The sequence below is a fragment of the Artemia sp. Qi Xiang Cuo genome, chromosome 18, assembly GCF_049724085.1.
Source record: "Artemia sp. Qi Xiang Cuo chromosome 18, ASM4972408v1, whole genome shotgun sequence".
In the NCBI taxonomy this organism is placed as follows: domain Eukaryota; kingdom Metazoa; phylum Arthropoda; class Branchiopoda; order Anostraca; family Artemiidae; genus Artemia; species Artemia sp. Qi Xiang Cuo.
Window position 1 is genome coordinate 38151855 of NC_142811.1, and position 24103 is coordinate 38175957.

At 35.5% G+C, this 24103-nt stretch overlaps 1 protein-coding gene across 1 annotated transcript in view; it reads left to right on the forward strand.

Moving 5' to 3' along the window:
- LOC148941470 (glycerophosphocholine phosphodiesterase GPCPD1) overlaps positions 1-24103 on the forward strand; it is a 179227-nt gene that overhangs the window by 145086 nt on the left and 10038 nt on the right. The window contains exons 6-11 of the mRNA XM_089104355.1: positions 1869-2028; positions 4125-4266; positions 9987-10209; positions 12032-12175; positions 16779-16909; positions 18796-18931. Coding sequence (XP_088960481.1) covers positions 1869-2028; positions 4125-4266; positions 9987-10209; positions 12032-12175; positions 16779-16909; positions 18796-18931 — 936 coding nt within the window. The remainder of the gene's footprint in view (positions 1-1868; positions 2029-4124; positions 4267-9986; positions 10210-12031; positions 12176-16778; positions 16910-18795; positions 18932-24103) is intronic.

Sequence of the window (24103 nt, forward strand, 5' to 3'; positions counted from 1 at the left end):
TAAGAGCTATTTGTTCTAATTAACGGCCTTTGTGATTATGGGGTCATTCTTAATAAATTGAAAGAATTTGAACTTTAGCGTAAAGAGCGAGGTATTGACTAGGGGGGCCAACCCCCTAATATGCGTAATAAAAATACACGAATATAGAAGTTCATTACGTAAGTTAATTTGTAAGTTACGTATATTTATTACTAATAAAAACGTTAAAAAATAAAATTAAACAACTTTAGAGAAAGCCATTTAGCCAAAAAAAAAAGTAAAATTAATATGCAAATTTTGTTTTAATTATTCATGTACGGTGAGCCCAAATAAAAACCTGTATTAATTCAAAAACGTTCAGAAATTCAATTTTAAAAAAGCAAGTTTTTTTTTACTGAAAGTAAGGAGCGACCTTAAAACTTTTAACGAACAGAAATGATTCCGTGTAAGAAAGGGGCTGTTCTCTCCTCAACGCCTCGCTCTTTACGCTAAAGTTTGACTCTGTCACAACTTTATTGTTAAAAACAATAAAAACCTTAGCGTAAAGAGTGAGGCGTTGAGGAGGGGACAGCCCCTTTCATATCCGAAATAATTTCTGTTCGTTAAAAGTTTTAATGTCGCTCCTTATTTTCAGTTAAAAGAACTTGTTTTTTTATTTAATTATGTAAAGACACAAGGCAAATGACGAGTCCAGTCCTGAATGCCTTTAACTGGTGTTTTCCTTGATGGTGTTATATCAAATTAGTGCCCTGTGACTTTTGGAGTGGCTCAAGGAAGCATTCTCGGAGCATCCCCTTGAGTCATTAAGCCATACTTGTTCGTTTGCAAATTGTGTACTTATTATATACCACGTTTTGCCCCAGTAAATAAATAAGCAATGGCAAGTTGCGTCGAAAATTGTTTCTTACTCATAGAGAAATCTTTTGAGGGATTTTATCGTCAAATTCCAAGCTAATGAACCAAAGTTTTTTGGAAAGAGACAGGTAATTTTGTCGCGACATCGTTTTTGTATCAACAATTGAAAGTTAAATCTTCTTTTTAAGTATGCATAAAATGTGCTGAGAATATTGCTTATTTTCTGCACAAAGAGCAAATATTTCATTTCTAGCTGATCTAAGGGTTTCCGTTCATTTCTGTCGTTCTCAAATTCTTATGCTTTAAAGACCATTTGAAGGAAAAGTTGTTTTGTGAACAAATCAAAAGGAAATATGGAAGTTCAAAAGAGTCTGAATTCATGCACTATCGGAATAAAAATCTTCAATAAGAGAGTCGAATAATATGTCCTCTAAGAATGTGAACCATGATTGTTAGAACTTATTGAGATATGTAAATTACCATATAAAAATCCTTAGTTTATATTTTTGTGTGTTATTTATTTAATAGTTAGCCTACAGACTGCAAAAAATTTAAACCAAAAAAGATTCAAAATGCATTCCATAAACATTAAAACGTGTGCTTCCATCTTTTTTCTTCTTCTTTTTTGTATAATTCATGGTATGAAGTGCATTAGGAGTGATCTATTAGCCACTGGTGTTTTACTTGGTTGTGTCTCGAGGTTTTATACATTTGTTGAATCTTCCCTTGAAGGAAAAAATAGCAGGTTTCAGTAGGGATAGTTGCATTCAACACTTTTATTTGATTAAAAAGAGTAAAAAAAAGGTAGTCAATTCCCTCCCGAAGGAAGCACGGTGCTATACAAAGTATAAAAGGATCTTTCACCTGGCGAGAAGGGAGGAGGCTTCAATTAGAAAAAAGTGCATTTTTATCACACTGAGCAATTTACAGTTTGCCCAGCAGGGATCTTTCAGATTGTTACATGGGGTCCCTATCCCCACTGTGTAATAGTATGTGCATGTCCAGTGTAATTCCATCTAATATTTTCTCATTAGGCCTTTTTGATGGATGTTTATACGGACTCGAAAGAAACTTCTGCTACAACTCACCTTGGATATTGTTATATTATACCTGATTCAATAAAAGATGGATCGTATGGAAATTTGAAGCTTACTATAGTTAACCTAAAACACCATCCAATCGGAAGCATCAAAGGTAATTTCATGTCAGTCGTCTATGTCTCTTGTTTCAATGTTATTTGTGCTATTAGTTTCTATTGGTGTTCGCCTTCTTTTCTCTTTCTTGTATACTATCTTCTTGGTTCTTGAAACCTAACAGAATTTGCTTTGAAACTTATTTTGCCTTCAAATAGGTGCCTATTTATTTCCATAGTTTTTTTTTTTTTTTTTTTTTTTGTGGCTAACAAAACTTACACGAATTAGATGCTGCTAAAACGCGAAGTTATTTGCACTTAATTGGACCTTTTCAATCGCTAAAATGCTAATGCATAAGTTTAAACATGGGATTGAATGGAAAGCAAAATGGATAATTGTGGGTTGGTGTTAACGCGTACTGGACAACAGAACTCATGTGTAATGCTATTCATGCAAATATAACTCAGATTTCTGTAACTTTTACTTTCTGATAAAACTATAGGGATTTTTTTTAAAAACAGATTTCTTTTATATTGGTCCAGTTGAAATATTTAGCGCAGGTGGTGAACGGTCATGATGCATGTAAGTTATGACTAAAGCAGAACTCCAAGGGGACTGAGCACCCTCGAAGACAAAAGTGCGTCCCAGATTAGGTTGGGGTAAGATTAAAGAAAGGTAAAAAATCTTTGAGAATTTCGTTGGACGAAAGTTTAAACAGGATGTGATGAAGAAGGGGTGTTTGTCGGTTTTTTGATCTTGGGTGGTTAATACTACAAAAAAAACACAAACAGAGATTTTTACACTGTACTGCATAACATGAAGAAAACACAGGGTAGGGGGTGGGTGAAAATACTAGTTTCTTCCTCTTCTCTTGAATGCGGCCACCTATATTAAATGACGCATGTGATTTCGTGTGCTCTATAGACATTCTTTCCAGAATAATTCCCAGACTAAGTCGAACTTTTAAATGTGGCTTTAAGGTATCGTACTTTTTTATTATATCTTTTATTTGATTCAGGTGAATATTCATACTTACGATGTAAAGTACACAATAGGGGAGCTGTATGAAAGATGTCCTTTCTTCTAGATGGTTTTTCATAAAAATGTCTTGTGATGGTGTCTGCTCGTTTTATTTTTACGATGCTCTACTAAGTTAATCTGTTTTCACTTATTATCTATTAAAGACATACAGAGTCAAAATGGACAAAAATAAGAAAAAACGTTGTAAATGGCATATTAAAATTAGACACAGATTCAACACAGAAATGCAGGTATTGGTACACGAATATGTTACTTCAGAAACCCTTTTTTTTTTGCCAAAAAGAGCTAGTATACTAAAAGCATATATATAAAACCAGTATTGGGAGGAACTGAGGCTTGAAATTACATGACAATTTGATTTTTAGACCCCACCTTCCTATCTTCGGTTTTTATGATTATCTCCTTAATATCCTATATTTTTAAAATAATTTGCCTTTTTTGGCTGCATTGTCTAACTCACGTCCTTTATCACTGGAATAAATTCCCGCATAATTGCCTATCAGTTCGTAATTTGTTTTTGTTCAAAACAAATTGAGAAAGGGGATGGAATGGTCCAGCTGAAGATAAATTAGTGATGAATTAGAAAGAAGATATAGTAAACGAATGAAATCATACAATATTGTCACGATTTGAAGTTTATTTTTATAATTAATTTTCTCTGTTTATCTTATATTAATTATCCTATAATATAAAAAACAATGTGAATATATATGTGATAATATCAACATTATCAGATCTTGTTTTTTTAACCAATACCATCCGATGAAGTAAGCAATACTTGGAAGTCCAGTAGCCATTTCTCTAGGCAGATGTCTTTCGGGAATAAAACATTTAAAGCCACAGCATAAAGTCTAGATCACAGCTTTGTTTTAGGATGAATTAACTCTGCAAAATTCCAGATTTTAACATATCATTCTTAGGCATGGCAACGTTGATATTTATAAAAAAGCAGCGGAGACTGCAATCCATTCGTTTTTTATCTTCTTCATTTTCTAATCCAGTCTAAATTAAAAAATATTGCACTCATGATCTCAGATATGCTGCATTTTTATCCTTAAATTAGGCCACATAATACAGGTGACATTAGGGAGCAAATTGGTATTTTTCCTTTTTTAGTCGACTATCTTGTAATCCATTCCCTTCCTGAAAATATATGTGATATGAGTGTATCATATGCTAAGTACTGGGACCCGTCTTGGACAGGACTAAATGTTGGACACCGAGGTTCTGGTAGCTCCTTCAAGGCTAGTTTTAAAAGGTGAGTTTACATTTCTCAAAACTCAACGCTTTTGAATGATATGCTTATAGTATCTCATGCTTGGGGTTATTGGCGAGTATTACAATAAAAAGGTCTGATCTTATTTTCTAGACACAGCTACCCTCTAACCTATATTATTCGTCTAATATTAGAAATTTTCTGGATTTATGTCTTCAGTGTATTTAAAAAAAAAGAAGCTCAAGTGTTCAAAAGGTGTCCCACATTAGCCATATTATTGGCAATAGTCTAGTTAACTAATCATACGGCCAATGATTTGCTTAGTCTGACTTCAAACCTGGAGCATAGTCTAATCTTCTTCTAACATAATATGTGACTGCTATTCAAACCGTTCAGATGACAAATGGAGTAAGTTCATAAATGGCCAGTGACAGCAACTCCACCAAATGGAGGTGTATAGCTGGTTTTGATTTAATGCACCAATAATTTTGCACCCAAAAAAATGTCCATAATTGTTTGAGGTTATTTTTTATGGAATTGACTATAGAAAATGTTCTCAAAGTACGTTCTTAGTCTTTCTTTTTTATACAAAACTCCATTTTAACGATTACGTGTAATTTATGGTAGATTGGCGTCTGACGTTTATTTTCGGAAAAAAATATTTATTGTTAATAAATTGGCATGTACGTTGCTTGCGTGTCAAACTGTGGGCAATATCTTGGGGCATCTTCCTCGTTGAAATCGGCTAAAAGCTACCCCAACCTACAAAGACCAGATGGAACTTGAAAATGTTCCCCTATTCTGTGATGAATGTCGTTGTAAGGCTACTTTTGGCAATAAAATGGTTTATGTATGTGAAAGTTATGATATTTTTAGATAGATATTTATTGCAATAAAAACCGCTTTGGGCCATGGCAAAAAATGATATATTTTTTTCCATTTCTATCTATGTTGATAGAAATGGTAAAAAGGCCGTTGATATTAAAATATTTACCTTATTTCGCTGAAGAGAGATTAAGATAAATGCATAAACTGCACTTGCTTGATTATTATTGTCTGTCTGTTTTCCTTGTTAATTATGTGACTCGTTATCTTTTTGACTGATCTAAACTATTTCAAGGCAATACATGCTAGAAAAAGGCTTATCAGCCTGCTTAGCCATTAATGATTCTTATACAGTGTTAGCCTGTCTTCTTTGTTTCTTTGTTCTTCTTTTTTGTTTCTGTCTCAAACAGTTGTCAAACAACCTTTGTCACGCGTGTGAATAATAGTTCATTTGGTTATGTTTGAATGTTTGATTATTTTTCAAAGATGTGTTGTAAATCCATTACCACTTGGAAGTAAAAATCGAGACTGATGCAAAATTATAGTCGCTGTGTATTGTCAAGATGTTTCACTACTACTCCTAACAACTCACCGTAGCACCAAACCGCTTGAGGCCAACATAGATACGCACGCTTCTCCTCCATCCCAATCTATTAAAAACCTTCCTCTTTACACTCTCCCAAGAAGGTCCTGTTTCCTTTTAATCTTTCCTTACGACATCCTCCCACCCCATTTTGGGACGACCTGCTTTTCGTTGGCCCTAAACCGTTGGCCGTGAAGGACTATCTTTGGCGATCTGTCATCCTTCATCTGCAGAACGTGTCCGTCATCTTAACCTTTCCCTCATTCTAGCCCTAGAAAGCGGGATTAAACCACCTTTTTCATGCAGCTTACTGTTTGAGATACGGTCATTCAGTCAGTAACCCAACAACGATTGTTGTTATTCCACCAGATGTCTTCACCCAACAGTAAAAAACGGAGAAAGTTTAACCAGATAGCACGTGATCGTTTAGGGTTTTATTTTTCTAGAAAAGACACGATAGCCTCATTCTGTTATAGTCCACTGTCATCAAACAATGAATTTTGAACATCAAGCTTGACATGGCCAGTAATGATACCTATAAATGTGTAATGATTTTTGACGTCACGGAAGTTTTTTTGAGATAAATATCATTGAAGATATTGTTTGTCACTTTATCCAATTAAATATACTCCACGTATGCAGAACAATTCTTGTTGTTTGCCCTTTTTCTTGCAATCATCATTAGCAGCATAAATTGAAAAATCTTCAGCTTTTTAGTCAAACTTTTAGGGGGGAGGGATATTTTTCTGGATATTCTTAGTCTAAATCCATTCTCACGGTCCCAAATCCTTCTGCGCAAATTTTCACGTTTCTAGTCTGACTTGTTTTGTTTGTTTTTCAGTGCAACGAAAAAAAGTGTACACATATACTATTGATTTTATTGGGTTGTTCTCCTTAACTCACCGACTTGCATATATATTTTTTTTTTTTTTTACTCTTGTCACATAAATTTGTTTTCCATTTTTCGACCACTTCCGAATGTTCAATTTATTCCAAATTTTATGGGTATATGCACTTCCGATGACAGTGCGACAGCAAAGGACTAAAATTCTCCCTTCTTGTATAGTCCGCCTAGCATGAATAAAACAACATGAATGTGTGATTGGGCGAATTGAAAAAGTATAAAACAGACACCGTTATGCAAGAATTGATAGCGTAGTGGTGAGGACATTTGCCGATAACCGTGGTAACTCAGATCGAATTTTAGATCAGATACATTTTCTTGAAATAGACAAGTTCAAGTTCATTTAATTTCTCATTAAATCACTACAAGACAAAATAACACTTTTACAATATGAATCATTGGAAAAGAAAATATATAAAGAGGGTGCCTACACAGTGAGGTGCCTACACAAGTTTGTCTATTGTTTTGAACAGACAAGCTGTTGTCTTAAAGACACTAAAGGAAATGGAAAGAATGTGGAATTACCAGCCTCGAAACTAAAGATTATTGGTAATAAATTTGGTTCATTCTCTTTTGTCTCAGGGTCGTATTTTCTTCACTTGTTTTGTCTGGATTTGTTTATATGTATGTTTATTTCTGTGTTGGGTCTAAATGTCCCTGACTTCCACGCTGATTAGACTTGGAACTCAAAATGGAATTTGAAATCCAACTGGTTCCAGTTGGAAACCGAGAGGCATAGTAGTTAGAAATATGAAGTGAATAAGTGTTTGTATAAGAATAAATACAATTCATGGTAATAAAATTTTTCTAACTCGTTTTCAAAATAGACTGAAAAGTAGAGAATAATTTCTTTGCTGAGAATCTATGAATTTAAGTGAAAACAAGGGATGCAAAATAGATTGGGCGTAACATAATTTGATCTTTTAACTCGTTTTCATCAATTCACCGACTTTTATGGCTTAGGCATTTATAACTTAGATCAATTTGATATCCTTGTTGTGTAAAACCCAATCCGCTTTGCGCCCCTCGTTTACACTAATGTTCATAGATTCTCGAGAAAAACAAATTTATACTTTTTAGTCCATTTTGAAAACAAGCTTTAAACAAAGATTATGTTTGTTGTACACAAATATTCTTTTTTTTATCGATATTGTTATTATAAGCACACCGAGCTTTTCAAGCTTGACATTGAAAAATTATGTTTGTTACTTGCTTTGATTAACTTGTTCTTTTAAAGCTTAATTTGTGTCCTTCTTGGCTGTGTTTGCGTCCTTCTTTTCATGTTTCGACTAAAAAGAGTTTCAAACAACTAATTTCAGCCTGATCAGTTTATTTCAAGATCAACAATTTATCTCATGGTTTTCTTATTTTCTGCTTTTTATCCCATCAATATATGTGTTTTGTAATGTTATGTCCTAGTTTCGGGTGATATAGTTAACCCTGAAGTGACTCAAAAAATCCCGTAATCGCGATTCTCCTGACTGAAATGAAGGAAGAATTTTGTGTTTATAGTGTTTCTTTCAGAACGGGACATACACTGTTCTGTTACTTACTTGTTTCTTACACATACATCTTCGACAAACTTGTGTTGGAGGATGCACATGTCAGTATCTTGGATTCAAGTTATTATATTTACAAAATACCTGATAGATAATTTTCCATAATGTTTAATGTGTATGTAATGTGTGTATAACACAATGATGTGTATATGTCAAAGCTAATTTAAAGGTGTTATGTCGAAAATATGTCAAAGCTACCCAGCAAAGACCTGGAAAAGCTTTCCAGGGGAGAACAATTCTCAAATGGGGGACGAAATTAAAACAAAAAAATGAAATGAAATTTCAAATAAATTCAAATGGAATTTGAATTCAATTTCAAATCAAATTGAAAATTCTTGTGGCCTTTTTAAGAGCCAGAAGGGATAGCCCTAAAATAGGATGTAATTTTAGGCAGAAGTGCATTTTTGGTCAGCATAGTTATTATTTATTTTATGGTTCGCTTTTTATTTACAAAAAGCTGATAGATATGAGAAGTTGCTTTTCAATGAGTCATTAATTATCTCTCTGTCAGTTTGTGGTATCCTGATAGCCTTAGCGAAAGAAAAAGGGGGGCAAATCAGTGCTACCTATTCAAAAAGTAATTTTCCTGTTCGGCAAGATGGGGGGCTAAAAATTCCTGTTTAGGGTTTCCTTCCATGGGGATTTCAATTGTGTATTTCTCATTTCGGTGTTCCGCCATTTTAAAGGAGTTGGAGCTCTTCTCAAATTCTAGAAAAATGCTTTGATAATAAATTTTTTTATGGTCTTTGTGGTCTTTAGACCATAATGTGGTCTCTAAATGGATAAACCAAATTAAGACGTAAATTCTTACTAATTAAGTTATCATTTGTTATGCACCTTTAGATGGGAATTCTTTTCTCACTTGACAGTCTTTTTTAAAACTTGTTTTTTAAATTTTGATTATTCATAAACATAGCACCATGTCATGGCGTTCATATATCATGCGAAAATAACATAAAATGTAGTTTTTGCATTTTAATTTAGTGTTAAGCCGAGTTTATGAAGTATGTAGAAAGAGCATTAGCTTTCAAATGAGCCCTTAAACAGCTTTCTACGACTTTTCAGTGCCCTGCTTGTGCTGCCAAAGAAAAAACGACATGTCAGTGATACTATAGCTAAAATGCAATGATGAAGGGCTGAAAATTGACCATGATAATATACTTTTTAGGTTGATCCACCTTCATTTCGAGGTGTTTTAAGGTCTTTTGGAAATTTCCATTAAGTTGTTTTCGTCGTTACTTTTTTATTATAAGCTTAACATCGATAATAGCTGCCAAGTCTGAACACTAATAGGTTTAGCTATGTTTTCACGTTGGGTATCTATTTTGGTGAAAGAAATGGAAAATTGTTTTAAAAAAATCAGCAGAGAAACAATCAAACTGGGTTTTAACAATCGTTCTGCTCCTGTTAATAATTTGTTAGTGATTTTGTACAGACGGCCAGAAAACAAAACCACTGGAAGGTAGGAAAATCGTTCGTCGTCTTTCGGGTTTTAAAAGTGCATCTCTATTTGATTATGACCTGTAAAATTTACCTTCTCTGTTGAGCCATTATATTTTGGTGATGATAAATTATTACTATATTTCTTCTCTGCAAATATGAATGTAAATAAATTTATATATTAGTTACTAAAATGTCTACTTCACATTTGCTTGTAAGTTTTGGTTCTTCCCAGCAGTAATTTTGAGATAAAATTCAATCTCTGAGAAAGCTTTTTCTCGTAAGGTTTCTGTTGTCCCAACAAAATTATTTATTAACATTTTTGTTTCTCTTTTATCCTTCAGAAATTTGCCGCGTAATTGTGTAAAGAAACTGTACATTCCCTAGTTGTCAAAAATGCCCATGATTTTGAATTTTAATATCTATTTTATTTCAAATATCCTTGTTTTAGCTGTTCTCACATTCGTGAAAACACACTAGCCTCGCTTCAGCTTGCTGCTGAGTATGGCGCTGATTATTTGGAGTTTGACGTCCATCTTTCCAAAGATCATGTACCTGTTGTCTACCATGACTTTGTTGTCAATGTCTTGCTCAAGAAGAAAGATTTCGATGATCACGACAAACTACTTTTGCCTGTTAAAGAATTGACTCTAGATCAATTGCAAAGACTAAAGGTAAACTCTTTAGAAGTATTAATTTGTGTTCATTGAAGAGTAGCATTTGTGGCTTTCGGAGCTAGTTGGTCTGCTACTGCTAGTTCTACAAATTTACCACTCCGCTGGGCTACCTAAGCATAGATTATATTTAGCTAGCTAAATACATTTCTTCGTGGGTAATACTAACGCTATCGTTTTTTTTTTTTTTTTTTTTCATCGTCGATGATGCTGGGCTCAATAAAGACGAGTAATGAAAATTCGAAACTGTTTTGGCAAATATAGTCGTATAGAGAAGAATAGCTATGAGGTTTACAAAACTTGCAGTAATTTTCGGACCCGAAGCATTTTATTTTCTAGTCAACTATATAGTTTGTACGAGAAGCGAATAAAAATTTACCTGACTCTGCAAGTAAGCTTTTATGATCACGGAATGTCAGACCCCTGCAGATAATCGAATTATCTCCTCTGTCGAGTTGCTGTCGTCGCATCTCAACCAAATTTAATGAGAAGCCAATTTCGTATCTGTCTTATCCGGTTTTATGTCTATATTGAATTTGGGCATAAAAGTAGAAAAGTGAAAGGAAAGAAGGAGAAGGAACTTGTTGAAAGATGCAACTGAAAGGTTGATTTTAAAACACTGTGGGAATTTTTGAGCCCTTGGTGTTTGAATCATTTACTATTCCTGAATTTCTACAATGCCCCTAAGCTTTTACCCTGTTTTTGGAATTAAAACAGTAATGGCATATAAATACTGTCTTTATCCTACATTATACTAACTTTGTTGTCTCTGTAATAACGACAACTGCTCTCAGGCCCCAACTTTTAAGATTTACTCCGAAGAAGTAAAAGATTTACTTCGCAGTAAATGGTACAGGAACCAGATTATGTCAATATACACAATGTTTTAATTATCTTACAAAAAAAAATCTATGATTTTAAATCTCATGCCACTTACAAGGCTTGAAACCAAGGCTTGCGGTGGTCATATAAATTCACCGCAAAAGCACTTGTCCGCACAGGCTGCAAGGAACTATAATTGAATGTGTTTTCAGCTTTGTTTCATACCAACTTAAGGAAACAACAAGGCGTTAGAATTTTACCTTATAAAGCGTTGCTATTTTCTTCCTGCTTAAGAAAACGTTGACACCCCCTCCCCCTCCTCATTAATATATTCTTAAAAGGGAAACCGCCTTTGCCCCAGGAAAGAAGCATTCTCGTTATTTCACTGCATTGCATTACCGGCTTTTGCATACGTTATTAATGCAAATATTGGCTAAGAAATCTTTCATGTACGGTAAGGTACTCATAAGGTCTGAAACGCAAAGGTATTTTGGACCTTTTTCCATTTCAATTTATTCAATTTCCAGAAAAGCATGCTGTTTTGACCTTTGTAAATAAGCATGTACTGTTGATCTGCGCTCAATTAAAATAAGTCCATATTACAAATTCGCTTTAGTGTTAAAATAAATAAGAGCTATATTTTCTTGTGTTTTTTTCTTTTTTTTATGGACTTTTCCTACTTTTTTCCTACTTGTTTAGTGCCAGAGAAAAAAATTCAATAGCAATTGTAACAAAAACATGAATTAGTCTAAATAAATGTGCAAGTGAAACAAATATTTTTTTGCCTTATTGAAATACTTTAACAGAAGCTTTTTGTTCATGCGAATCTTTTTTTTAATTTTACATAGTCTGTCCTGCATAACAAATATTCTCCCCACCGCCTAAAGGTTTGCTTTTTTTTCTTTAATTTTTTAGTGTTTTAACTTTTCACCATTGACTTCAGCACTTGATAATTTCACTTTTTGGGGAATTTCGAGATATTTTTTTTTTTCATTTGCAGTTTTTGCATCAAGCAGAAAGTGAATCTAGCAAATTGCCAGATGTGGGTGATGATAGGCCATTTCCTACCTTGGAATCTGTTTTGGACTGTGTCGATGAGCGTGTTGGAATGAATGTAGAACTGAAATGGAACATGCAAAAGAAGGTGAAGTTTAATGTATTCACGTATGAGCATATTGAATGATGATCAGTTAAAGTCTCTCTCTCTCTCTCTCTCTCTCTCTCTCTCTCTCTCTCTCTCTCTCTCTCTCTCTCTCTCTCTCTCTCTCTCTCTCTCTCTCTCTCTCTCTCTCTCTCTCTCTCTCTCTCTCTCTCTCTCTCTCTCTCTCTCTCTCTCTCTCTCTCTCTCTCTCTCTCTCTCTCTCTCTCTCTCTCTCTCTCTCTCTCTCTCTCTCTCTCTCTCTCTCTCTCTCTCTCTCTCTCTCTCTCTCTCTCTCTCTCTCTCTCTCTCTCTCTCTCTCTCTCTCTCTCTCTCTCTCTCTCTCTCTCTCTCTCTCTCTCTCTCTCTCTCTCTCTCTCTCTCTCTCTCTCTCTCTCTCTCTCTCTCTCTCTCTCTCTCTCTCTCTCTCTCTCTCTCTCTCTCTCTCTCTCTCTCTCTCTCTCTCTCTCTCTCTCTCCTCTCTCTCTCTCTCTCTCTCTCTCTCTCTCTCTCTCTCTCTCTCTCTCTCTCTCTCTCTCTCTCTCTCTCTCTCTCTCTCTCTCTCTCTCTCTCTCTCTCTCTCTCTCTCTCTCTCTCTCTCTCTCTCTCTCTCTCTCTCTCTCTCTCTCTCTCTCTCTCTCTCTCTCTCTCTCTCTCTCTCTCTCTCTCTCTCTCTCTCTCTCTCTCTCTCTCTCTCTCTCTCTCTCTCTCTCTCTCTCTCTCTCTCTCTCTCTCTCTCTCTTATAAAGGTGAAACTTTCAGGGAATATTTAGGGGGGGTGATGAAGTAAATCTCAACGCACTATGTGCTTTCTGGTTGCCAAAAGTACGTATGAACAATTTCTCAGGAACAGCTTAGGGTATTAAGTTTAAACTTTCGGGGAGTGTTGAGAGGGATGTTGAACTAACAAAAGGTGCTCGTGTACTGCTGCTACTATTGCTGCTGCTACTTCTTCTACTACTACTACTGAAGGTAGGAAGATGAAACTTTCAGGGAATGTTTTGGGGGATGCTGAGCTCAGAAGGGTGTATCAGCAATATCTGAGGAATGGTCCTGAGTCTTATGTTGAAACTTTACGGGCATGATAAGTGTAAGTTGAATAAACCAAAAAACACTCTATGAGTACTATTGCTGCTTCTACTGCTACTGTTAATACGACTATTAAGGCTAAGGGTATTAAGTAGAAATTTTCAGGAATTTTTGTTGATTTTTTTTTGGGGGGGGGGGGTTGAATTAAATTGAAATACGCTATGGGTATGCAGACTGTGAAGAGGTTGTATCAGCAGTATCTAAAGAACGGTTTAGAGTATTAGGTTGAAACTTTCAGGGCATGTTGAGGGGTATGTTGAACTATCAAAAAAGTACTAAGTACATACTACTACTTCAAATAGTAGCAGTACTACTGCTACTGCTATTAGTACTAGTATTACTGAGGCCAATGGTATTAATGTGCAAGATTTCCGAGACTCTTGAGTTGGACTGTTTGCTAAATCAAAACACACTATATGCTTGCAAGTTATCAAAAGTGCATATCAGCAATATCTCAGAAATAGATTAAAATATTAAGTTGAAACTATCAGGGCATGAGGAGGGGATGTTGAATTAGACCAAAAAGATAGAATGTGAATGCTATTGCTGCTACTACTTCTAATACTACTACTTCTATCACTAATAAACTTCCACTACTCATACTATCACTTTTGCTACTATGACTACTACTATTGCTAATGCTAAGGGTATTAATAAAGTTTTCAGGGAATGGCAAGGGTGGTGTTGAACTGAATCAAAGCACTATGTACATGTGGGCTTTCAAAAGGTTGTATTAGCAATATCCCATCAACGTCTTAGGGTATTAAGCTGAAAGTTCCAGGGCTACCAATATTACTGTATTTTTTGCTACTCTTTCTATTACTGTTGCTGCTACTATTGAACTTAATCAAAATAGTTCAAGTGCATCCAGGTTGTCAAAATAGACCTGGTTGTCAAAATAGACCTGGTTGTCAGATATCCAGGCGAGATATATTAGGACTGAGAAAGGGTAAAAAGTAAAAATTTTCAGGGAAAGCCTTTGTTGCTTGAAAATCAAATCAAAAGACACTAAGTGCATGCTGGTTATCAATAAGACGTCTCAGCAAAATCTCAAGAACGACTTAGGGTATTAAGTTGAAAGTTTCAGGGCTACTGCTATTAATGCCGCTGAAGTTTGTTGAACTGATGAAGGCATACTATGACGCGTCAGTGAGCCGAGTTCGAGTCTATGGTGAAGAAACTGAAGAATTCCTGGTTGAGTTCGGAATAAAACAAGGGTGCGTCCTCTCTCCTGCTCTGTTCAATTATTGCGTCGATTGGGTGCTTGAAAATGCACTGTCGTCCAATCCAGGAGTTCAGATCGGACAGAATCTTTCATTGACTGACCTCGATGATGCGGATGATGTTGGCCTCCTCTCAGACCCCGTAGAAGCTCAAAACATGCTTGACAACATGGTGGCCTGGGTAGACCTGATGGGCTTGAACGTCAACACAGAGAAACCGAAATTCATGGCTAATAACCACGACAATGGACCATTCACACTAACTGTCAGTCAAGTTCAGCTGGAAAAAGTCAACCGTTTCACATACCTAGGCTCCCAGATATGTATTGACGGATCTTCCGATGCTGATATCCAACAGAGAATACAGAAAGCGCAGACAGTCTTTGCCTCCCTTCGGAAACCCTTATGGAATCGCCGCGAAGTCAGTGTCCGAACGAAATTTCGAATCTACATGGCACTAGTCCGCACCGTTCTCCTTTACGGATGCGAAACATAGTCGGTAAAACTACAGTATGAGAATACACTGAAGGTGTTTGAGCATACCTGTCTGCGAAGAATTCTCAGAATACAGCTGCGTGACCGTATCTCCAACGTGGATCTACGTCGAATGTGCAATATTCAGAGAGATGTTGCGCTCACTATTAAAAAACGCCGTTTGAAATGGTTGGGCCATGTATTACGGAAGCCGCCAGAATACCTACCTCGCCAAATACTTCAAGTTAAGCCTGTTAGCTCCTGGAAGAGACGCCAAGGAGGACAGAGGAAGAACAGGTGGAACCTGGCCAAATCAGACCTTGAACCTATCGGGGGATTCAGAAAGTTCGGACACAGATGGTCAACTCAGTGGCTCGCTTTTGCAGAGCATCTGGCAGAAGATCGCTCAACATGGTCCAAGAAGGTCTCCAAGATCATCGATGCCGGGCGAGGTGGAAACCCCTGATTCCCGCCACAAGTACAAGTAGTAAGTACTGCTATAACTACTTCTCTTAATATTTAATTAAATCAAAAAGTGTAAGTGCATCCAGGTTGTCAAAATAGAATAGATACAATGGCTTAGGAACAGAATAGGGTATTAAGTTTTTGTTTTCTTTGGGAAAGCTGAGGCGTGAAACTAAATTAAAATTTATACTATGTATATCCAGATTTTCAAAGGGGCGTATATTATTAAAAATTGTGGAAAAGTTTTGTCTAATTATAAAAAATAAGCAAAAATCAGGAGTCTTATAGAGAAGAACCGAAAAGATTTAAAATTTACTAAAAAAGACTATGTCGCTTAAAAAGGAACTTTCCACCAAAGAAATTTTTAAAAGAAAAGTAAAGGGTTAATCTATACCAAAGATGACAGAAATGAAGTCAAAAAATTTTCAAGGGTAAAACTACTGTAAATCACCATCAATAAATAAATTAAACCAAAACGAACAGAAAATATAATTAATAACCAAGTCAAATTCAAAACAAGCAGAAACTAAAAGGAGTAGGGCTGACGCCCTCATGCCTTCTAAAGACTCGAATAGAATTTGCAATTTACTGAAAACAAAATATTTTTTAAATGTTAACTTGATTTAACAAATAAAAACATTAACCTCGAAATAAGGATTGTTTTCAGTAAAGTGCAAATTACGTTCGAGTCTGTAGAAGACAGGGGGCGTCAGCCCTACTCCTCCTAGTTTCTGATTTGGTCTGAGTTTGGTTATTTATTATAATTTATGTTCGTTCTGGGTTTCATTTATTAATTGCTGGTGACTTAAGGTAGTTTTACGCTTGTAATATTATTTGACTTTATTTCTTCTCATCTTTGGTTTAATATAGCTCTTTACTTTTCTTTGAAAAACTTCTTTTGTGGAAAAACTTTTTTAAAGTTATCTGTAAATGCACTATGTGAAATTTATTTAGTATAGGGCCAACCTTTTTGATTACTGGTTTAAAAACTTTTCTGTAACAATCTTGTCTGGAGTTTACGCTGCTGCATCCGAATATTTAGTTCGATTTTTTTTTCTACTGTCTTTTCCATAATCAAAGAGAGCTAATTTGACCAAAAAATGGTTGACCAAATTTCACCAAAGACGGTACTCTAACGATGTTATTTCTAAAAATGAAGGATACCACGTTATTTCTTCTACTTAAATTACATTTTTAGTTTCTGTATTTTTTCGCTTTCCTTATCATGGTTTTGGTTCGACAGATTCGCGGAGTCAAAACAGGTCTATAGAAATAACATCTTCCATATCTACTCTTTCAGTTAATAAGAAAAAAAATGTTTTTGCGTAGTATTAACAGAAAAATAATTTAATTTTCAGGACGGAACATATGAATTAGAACATCCTTTTGATCCAAATCTGTACGTCGATCAAGTTGTCATGACTGTTCTTCGCCACGCCGGCAAAAGGAAAATTGTTTTCTCATGCTTTCATCCTGACATATGCGTCATGTAAGTTCATCTATGTAGATTAGTTGTTGTTTCATTAAATAAGTCTTTATTTCGTTTGGTTTAAAAACGAATTAAAGCTTTTATAGAGAAATTTTTAAATGGGAAATTTTGAACTTTACAAAAGCTTAGTTCAATGCTTCCTCAAATATGTTTTATTATTCTCATTTGGTCTCTTGATGGCTCTATGAAATTTGTGTTTACATTATTGTCGTGCAAGGATGCTATTCAAGTCCTTGGGCCAAGAGGAATCTAATAAATGAAAAAAAAAATCGTTTCTGAGCGCTGTTTCTCTCCTCCCCGCTCTTCAGTAAAAAGAGCCCAAAAAGGGCCAAAAAAACGTTTCTTTTGGTTGTTTCAAAATTTATGCATATAATTCCCTTAGCAAAGGAGCAACTAATGCAAAGAAAAGTAAAACTGTACCCCCCACAAGCCGGGACCTGACAAAGGGCCGATTTTTTTTTCCAGCCACTTCGTACAGAAAGGATGGTCTAGAAACTTGGAAGGGGGCTCATTCTTCTGGAAATTTTAAGTTCTAGTACCCTTCTTAAGTGCCAAAAGGGATTGGAGAGTCACCCCCCCCCCCCCCCCGTCCAATGAGAGAGAGAGAGAGATAATTGAAATCTCCCCCAGAACCCGGATGCACTGGCTCTAAATTATGTAATTTACTGATTACTCACATATAGGTTCTCGTAGAAAAATTGGCCATGTTTGGTGTTGGTTGTTCCAACAGCTAGGATCTCTTAGGAATCGTTCACTAGACTAAGACTCCCCGAGTTTTCCAAAAGTATATTCTGAAAGCGATATGCGCACCTGAGTAAATATGAAGATTTGTTTGTGCACCAAAGTTTACAAAATATCTGCAATATCTCGGTCATTGCTTTGGGGATTGATTTGAGAGTGCCAGGAAGTATTGGAGGATCCAGTCTTGTCTTGGGGAAAGGACAGAGGTAAATTGAAATACGCTATGTATATCCAGGTCATCAAACTTTCAGTTGCCGTTGGGGAAAGGATGGTCAATGTAGGGCAAGGGGATTTCATGCTGTTTTGTGACGTAAGGGATTGGACGATTTTTGTCAAAGCTCCCTCAAAGTGTGTTTCCACTATAAGTTCTAGTGGGACTTTTAATCTATACACGGTTAAGTAGCAAGGTAAATAAAAAACAAAAGAAAAAAAAACTATGTGTTGTCAGAATTTTGAAAACGCACTTGCTTCCTCCGGAACTGCTTGGGATGTAAAGTTAGAACTCTCAGGGACTCTTTGGGACAAGTGAAGGGTGAATTATGGCTTAGGGGAGGGAATAGATAAATCAAAAAACACTAGATACATCCGAGTTATCAAAGTAACGTATCTACAATTTCTCTGGGACAAGTTGAGGGATGTAGTTGGAACCTTCGGCTTATGTTGGAGAAGAAAAGGGGGCAGGGGCTTGATTTTTTAGGATTAAAATTTGTGTTGGAGGAAGGGGCTACTAAATAATGTCTGGTTAACCTAAACGTTTTTGCACAGTTAGCCGCTAGGGAATTTAAAATATATTCACGGTAAAGTAGTAAATCAAATCAAGGCCAGAATGTTTTGCCATATCTTTAGAATAGCATATCTGGATTATCTTGGGAACTGCATGGAATATGAAATTTTAACTCGAATGAGGGGACAGAGAAGAAGTAAATATAAATCTGCCTGAAATATAAATCTGCCTGAAAGTTTTGGTACTTCAGTCCCTCTAGGACTAAATGAAATTGAAAACGGGGTTACTGAGATTTTTGGATGCAATGCAAATATGAACTAAAATTAAGTTATATATAAAGGCTATAAAGCGTTGTCTCCGATTCGTTCACTTTTTGCTTATTTTTTCCTCATTTTAAAAGTTTCTTTTCTCTGTCTTTCAGGCTGAGGACTAAGCAAAACAAGTATCCTGTCCTGTTTTTGACCATAGGTGTTAGCCAGAGAATAGAGCCATACAAAGATCCAAGAACTTATTGCATCCCCGTCTCTACATACTTTGCTTTGAGTTGTGACATACTGGTATGGTTAGAAAATATATCTAAAATTTATAAAAAGTTGTACTAGGGACTAGTGGGGCTGTTAAGCATAAGAATTGTGCACTTCTGGCAAAAAGCACGAAAATTAGTGGAAATATAGATTAACATAAAGAAAGAAAAACGAGCAAAAATGGGGTTTTTTAGAGGCCAAATGAAAGTACTGAAAAAAAAACACAACAAAGCTAATATTTCGATAGGACAAACGCCTCTCTTCTTCAGCACGAAACGAAATAATGTATCCAAAAACAAACGCGGAAAGTCGATGTGAAAAAAAAAACAAAAAACTTAAAAGATGAATAAAATTCAATAAAAGCCAAAAATTAAAAGAATTAAAACCAAATACCTAACAAGCATAAAAGCGAGTTATTCGCCAATATCCGCGATTTGCATAAAATCCAAAAAATTATAAACTGCCATCAACGGATACTAGCGGACAACTAAGCGAGAAAAGAAAACAATTCATTCACTCAAAAACAAAACGAACCAGCAATTAAATAAGTTGGTGAACTATGTCATATGACTTCGGATTTTAATTAATGCATTTCTTGCAGACACCCTTTGAGACCTAAGGGGCTGTTAACGTGTTTGATTATATGACTGGGAAAGTGGTGCAAGGTGTATTTCAGGGATTACTAAAGTATCGGCTTCTTTTGAGAAAACCGAAATATGACTCGTTTATTCTTAAATCACCAGAATCTCTGTTAAAAGCTAGACCTAAATGTTGGTAATTATAAATTTCAACAGCTTCTCTGTGTGCTGGGCAAAACCTTTGTCATGCTAAATTAGGCTAGCTTCATTAAACAAAATAGTATGGTCTGGTTTTTCAAAAATGTGCTCTGCAAGGGCAGAGTTGAATTTTTCTGTTTTTTTCGGCATTTTAAGTATATTGTTAATTGAACTAGAGTGCTGAGTTAATCTATCCGTGAGTCGCTGATCAGTTCTTCCGATATACCAAAGATCACACGAACAAGGCATTCTGTAGACACAGGAGTTTTCACCTATCGGGATAGGGTCTTTACCTTTATAAATTTGGGACCTGGGTCTTTTCTGGGTTTTTCTGGGTCTATAATTAGTGTAAATGTTATTTTTTCTTAGATTTTTTGAAATGTGGTCTGAAACCCCTTTAACGTATGGGAGACCAAGATAAACTGAATTTTCCCTTTGATTTGTGTTTTCTGTGGAACTATCTGATAATCTTGTAATGCGTTTTGCAATTACAGAATTTATTAAACTAATTGGATATCCAATTAATTCTTTTAATTTTTGGCTTTTATTGAATTTTATTCATCTTTTAAGTTTTTGGGTTTTTTGGGTTTTTTTACATTGACTTTCCACGTTTGTTTTTGGATACATTATTTCGTTTCGCGCTGAAGAAGAGAGGCGTTTGTCCTCTCGAAATATTCGCTTTGTTGTTGTTTTTTTTCAGTACTTTCATTTGGCCTATAAAAAACCCCATTTTTGCTCGTTTTTCTTTCTTTATGTGATGTCAGGCCAATGTGGTTTAAGAAATTATCTTCTTAATGTAAATTAAAGCACGGGGAATCTAATGGTGACGGGAAGCACGTCGAGCGGGCGCTCTAAACCACCTTTACGAGTGCCCAAAGTGCTAAAAAACGCGCAAGTTTACCAACATCTCTACAGAAGCATCAAAACCTCTGAATATACATTTTAAGATATGGCGATTCCAATGGTGGCTATATAAAAAGTAAAGGATCGCTCTGAAGCGCACAATAGAGCGCTAAAACATAGCTCGTAAAGCGCAAAATCTTAGCGCCTATCCCATGTAATACCTAAACAGGCAAAAACATAGTTTAGAGTACTAGAAGTCTAAAGATTAAAAGCAACAGCTCGAGTCTGCGCGTCAAAGCGCAAATTTGTGCGCCCAAAGCGAAAAGTGCAAGACTAATGAAAAGTTTGAAGAAACTCCGGAAAAAGTGGTAATGTAGTACTAAGTATGGGGAACCCAATAATCATAGGTAGAAAGTCTAGAGATCGCTTTATAGCACCTTTACACTCGCTGAAAAGTGCGCCAAAAGCACAAAAATCATCTGCTTGTTGCAGAAAGTTCCGATTTGGTAGAAACACAGTTTGAAATACCGAGAGTCCAGTGGTGTTGAAAAGAAATTGAAGCTCTCAGCCAAAACCCGGTCCTGGCATCTTTTAGTGCCCGCTTCAAGCGCAAAAATAGAAAAATTAAAAACATTAGTCTCTTAAAACAAGCGATAAATCGAAATGACATCAAACATGCAATATGAAGCGCGATTTAGAGCGTCCAGCAGAGCCCACGACGCTTAATGACACGAAAAGAATAAAGGATTTTGAACACACTTAGAGACCTAGATGGCACTTTTTCGGAGATGCGCAACCAGAAAAGCTTTTGAGTGCCCCAATACGGGCTTGGACAGACAAATTCGAGCTGCTTCTTGTAATACTCGAACTTCTAGTACTCTAAACTATGTTTTGCCTGTTTTTGTATTCCATTTAATAGGCGCTAACATTTTGCGCTTTGCGTTCTATTGCGCGCTTCAGAGCAATCCGTTGCCTTTTATTTAGCTACCAATGGAATCTCCATATCTTAAAACGTATCGTCAGAAGTTTTGATGCATCTGTAGAGAGACTGGTAAACTTGCGAATTTTTTAGCGCTTCGGGTACTCGTAAAGGTGCGTGCTTCTCGTCACCATTGGATTCCTCGTGCTTTAATCTATATATCCCCGTCAATTTTGGTGCTTTTTGCCAGAAATGCACGATTCTAGTGATATTTTCCTTTAACAGACCCACTAGACGAGAACAATTCCTTCAAAACCGGTTAGAAACATCGTTTTCCTCAGTTTTGAATGGAAAATTTTAGTCTTTTCATTCTTGGGTTTCTTCTGTATCGATTATTGTCATTTGCAAAAGCGTTGTATGATTTTTTTTTAGCCCGCTATTTACTATCAATTTCCAGGTAACCTCTTCATTTTAAACTTAAATTGCTCAAAATTTTTGTGCAAACTTTCTGATATTTTATAAGCCATTTTTTAATTCTCAGCACATATCTGATAAATTTAAAAAGTTGTATGGTAATTCTATTATCAAATATATATGATGCATCTGGTGTGCAAAACCCTAGTGGTGGTGCAATTCCCTGTATAATCTACAAAATGAGTTTTGATTATAAGAAGTCAATTCTCAGGCGGTGGATTTCATTATTCTGTATTTCACGGCTTGATATATGGTCATTCGACTTGATATATTTTTTTTAAACTAAAATGTTTCCTGTCATACCTGAATACTTTCTTGGACAGATTTTTCAAGAATGGTTTCTTGAATAATCCCTGAGCAATTTTGCTTGGACATTAACAAAAAACAAAGAGATTTGTTCAGCCCCAGGGGCAAAGACCCTAAATTATGTAAATAACCCTCTTTACGAATATGTTTTATAGTGGAAACAAGGCGCTTATGATCAGTTTGGATTTTGCAACCATAGCTCCGTGAGCCAAAACGGCCCTGATTTACAAAAAAGGAAAGGGTTAAAAACTGATTTTATATGCTTGACTCGAAACGTGTATCATAAAGTATCTGGGTAAAGAGAGCCCTAATGCAAAAGAAAATTTCCTCTGAAAAAAGGGTCTCAGAAGGGACAAAAAAAAAATTTTTAATGAATACCCCAGATCCGACTTAAAACGAGTTAATAAAAAGCCGAAAATAAAAGTGAGGCTAGGTCGAAATAATAATTCAGTAAACTAAACAACATGATCAGCTACCAATTCTCTAAAACTACCAATGTTCTTTTCAAAAGTTTTATTCAATTTTATATTTTTAAAATAAATACAATGTATTTTTAAGAGGGTAAAATTAAATTGAAAGACTTACTTAGACATAGTTCTTCCGACACATAGTGGCATATAAGACAGCAACCTCCATTTGGAAGATCCTGACCTAGAGACCGCAGCTCATTTAGGGATGAACGTCGAATTCCCGTCTCAGCTTCTAGAAAACGACCAATCGTGGTCTGTTCTGGAAGCCTGGGGGGGGGGGGTCTGGCACCAAATGTCAAATGGAAGCCTTCTCTGTATTATTCGAGTCATGTAACCCCAGTATCGCCAGCTTCTTAGTCTGACTGCATTGGTTATTTGTGGTTGCTTAGTGTGGTTAGTTTCTTTCTTGTAATTTCTGTTCGTTTTGAGTTTGAGCTGATTGTTCATCTTAATTTCTGTTTTCTTTAGGTTTTATTTGCTCAAACCTTCGCAAATTTCTGTTAAATTTAAGTTTTGATTATTATATGAAGTTAACTCTGGTCGTTTCAGGTTTAAATTTCGCTCTTTGCTTTTCTTTGAAATTTTTTTTTCTTGTAAAGTGTTTTTGTTTAATTAATACCGAGGAAAAAGTAGAAGATAGATTAGTTAACGGTTTATCCTTAGTAACAAAATTTAACTTTTGATTTTTGCATCAACGTCTAAAATATATTATCCTCATAGCTTATTTACACTCGATTTGAAAACATGATTGCAGGGACTCCATCGCCCGTGTTTGTTGAAATATTTATGATATGAATCTTTTTATAATTTTGGTAATTTAATAGTTTTGTAAAATAATATTTAATTGTTAGCGAAGTTTTTCATACTGTATGCCAGTTCAAAAATCTTCCGCAACGTTTCTCTAATGTTTTTTTTTTCTTGCACAAACGGTGTTACAAAATTACCCTAAACTGTTGATTTTTTATCATTCAAATTTTGCTGACGGAATTGCGACCGGCAAACTTGTTAATTTAAAGGTTTAGCTTAAAAATTTTAACTAGAGCCGTTTTAATATTTGAGCCAAAAACCGGTCAGAATCTAAATAATTTTTGTTACTTACCTTTGTTGATTCTACAAAAAATTCACAATATGCAGTTGTTCATAATTAATATCCACCTTTTTACACAGACGCATCTTGAAGAAGACAATTTGGTGCATGCTCTGTGAGTAATATTGCTGCTTTACTCTCGCCGGAATCAAATGTTTTCGTGCTACGAAACTACTTATGAGAAAATTTACATTTGTAGCTTGCCTTTAAAAAAAATGAGAGAAAATAGCTTGAGGGCCAAGTTTGAGAAACAGATCGGAATTGTTGGTATAGTGGTCTTGGGTCAGCAGTAGTTTATTTTATTTTCCATTAGTCAAACGATAACGTTAA